The sequence below is a fragment of the Carassius carassius genome, chromosome 29, assembly GCF_963082965.1.
Source record: "Carassius carassius chromosome 29, fCarCar2.1, whole genome shotgun sequence".
Lineage (NCBI taxonomy): Eukaryota > Metazoa > Chordata > Actinopteri > Cypriniformes > Cyprinidae > Carassius > Carassius carassius.
This window is the reverse complement of record NC_081783.1, coordinates 407,711-409,019: the sequence shown is the minus strand read 5'-3', so window position 1 is coordinate 409,019 and position 1,309 is coordinate 407,711. Positions and strand designations below refer to the sequence as shown.

The window sequence follows — 1,309 nt, the reverse complement described above, 5'->3', positions numbered from 1 at the left end:
AAGCATTGAATATTGCACGAACAGAATAAAATAATTATTATATTATACATATATAATAAATGTGTGTGTGTGTGTGATTGAGAGAGAGTTTGTGTGTGTATGAATGTATTTTTTTTTAATTTGGGGTATTATTTAGGTTTTATGTGTTATTGATGATGGAGTTATAATTTTATTTTAATTGATAAAACAACAATGTGGTTGTAAATCTTGGATTTAATGTTAAAATAGGCTTTGTTTAACCCCCCCGCCTCGCGCGCGCGCGCGCGCTCTCTGTGTCCATGGCGACAGGGAAGCGTCACGGAGGACGAGTCCACTCCTGCGCATCGAGGGTGCGTTGTTCACACAAACACAGTAAATCGCGCTCGCTCCAGAATTAAACAGTAAACTGATAACTGCTGAGTTTATCTGGATATCTGTGAGACGGTGACGTCACACGGCGGTTGAACCTCGTGTTGGAGCTCGGCTCGCGGTGGCGCTGATGAAGGTGTGTTGGTTCGCTCCGAGGAAAGATGGCGGCGAGCGGATCGTGATCAGATTAACATCGCGCTGCTCTTAAATCTCCGCTTCTCCGTGTTTAACGGCGTGAGTTCGGTTCGTGACCTCGTGTGTGTGTCGTGATCTGCGAGGGATGTCGGACTCTGAGGAGGAGATCCAGGAGCGGCAGCTGAAGATCGTGCTGCTGGGAGACGGAGCGTCCGGGAAGGTAACGTTAACGTTACAGATCCTGGAGAACTCTTATCATCTGATCACAATCATCAGCAGATCAGATTCAGTCCTCGCTTAATGAACGCACGGTGATTACATGGGAATAGCGTTCACATTAATTGGTGTATACACCAATAAACACGAATTAGACATGTTATTATAGCCTAATGAAATACCACACTGTATGCTACTCTTATATACTAAAGCTTGGGGTCAGTACGCTTTCTTTATATCTTTGAAAGGTGTAAAACATCTGCCAAATAAAATGAGATCATATGATTTAAACAAGCAATATAAAAAGAAAAACATTGAAAAAAATCTTTCGTTTTATTTAACAATCTGGAATCTGAGGGAGCAAAATAAAAATCTAAATATTGAGAAAATCATCTTTAAAGTTGTTCAAATGAAGTTCTTAGCGATGCATTTTACTAATCAGAAATTAAGTTTTGATATATTTATGGAAGGAAACTTACTAAATATCTTCATGGTACATGATCTTTAATTAATATCCTAATGATTTTTGGCATAAAAGAGAAATGTATAATTGTGACTCATACAATGTATTGTTGTGTATTTCTACAAATATACGTCTGTGACACTGATG

At 39.3% G+C, this 1,309-nt stretch overlaps 1 protein-coding gene across 2 annotated transcripts in view; it reads left to right on the top strand.

The window, feature by feature from the left end:
* Positions 1 to 325: 325 nt before the first annotated feature.
* Positions 326 to 1,309, top strand: part of rab28 (RAB28, member RAS oncogene family) — a 20,468-nt gene continuing 19,484 nt past the window's right edge. Inside the window, exon 1 of one of the 2 annotated variants that reach the window (XM_059515361.1) lies at positions 326 to 703. In XM_059515361.1, coding sequence (XP_059371344.1) covers positions 629 to 703 — 75 coding nt within the window. In that variant the 5' untranslated portion in view covers positions 326 to 628. The remainder of the gene's footprint in view (positions 704 to 1,309) is intronic. The other variant, XM_059515360.1, reaches the window with a different exon arrangement.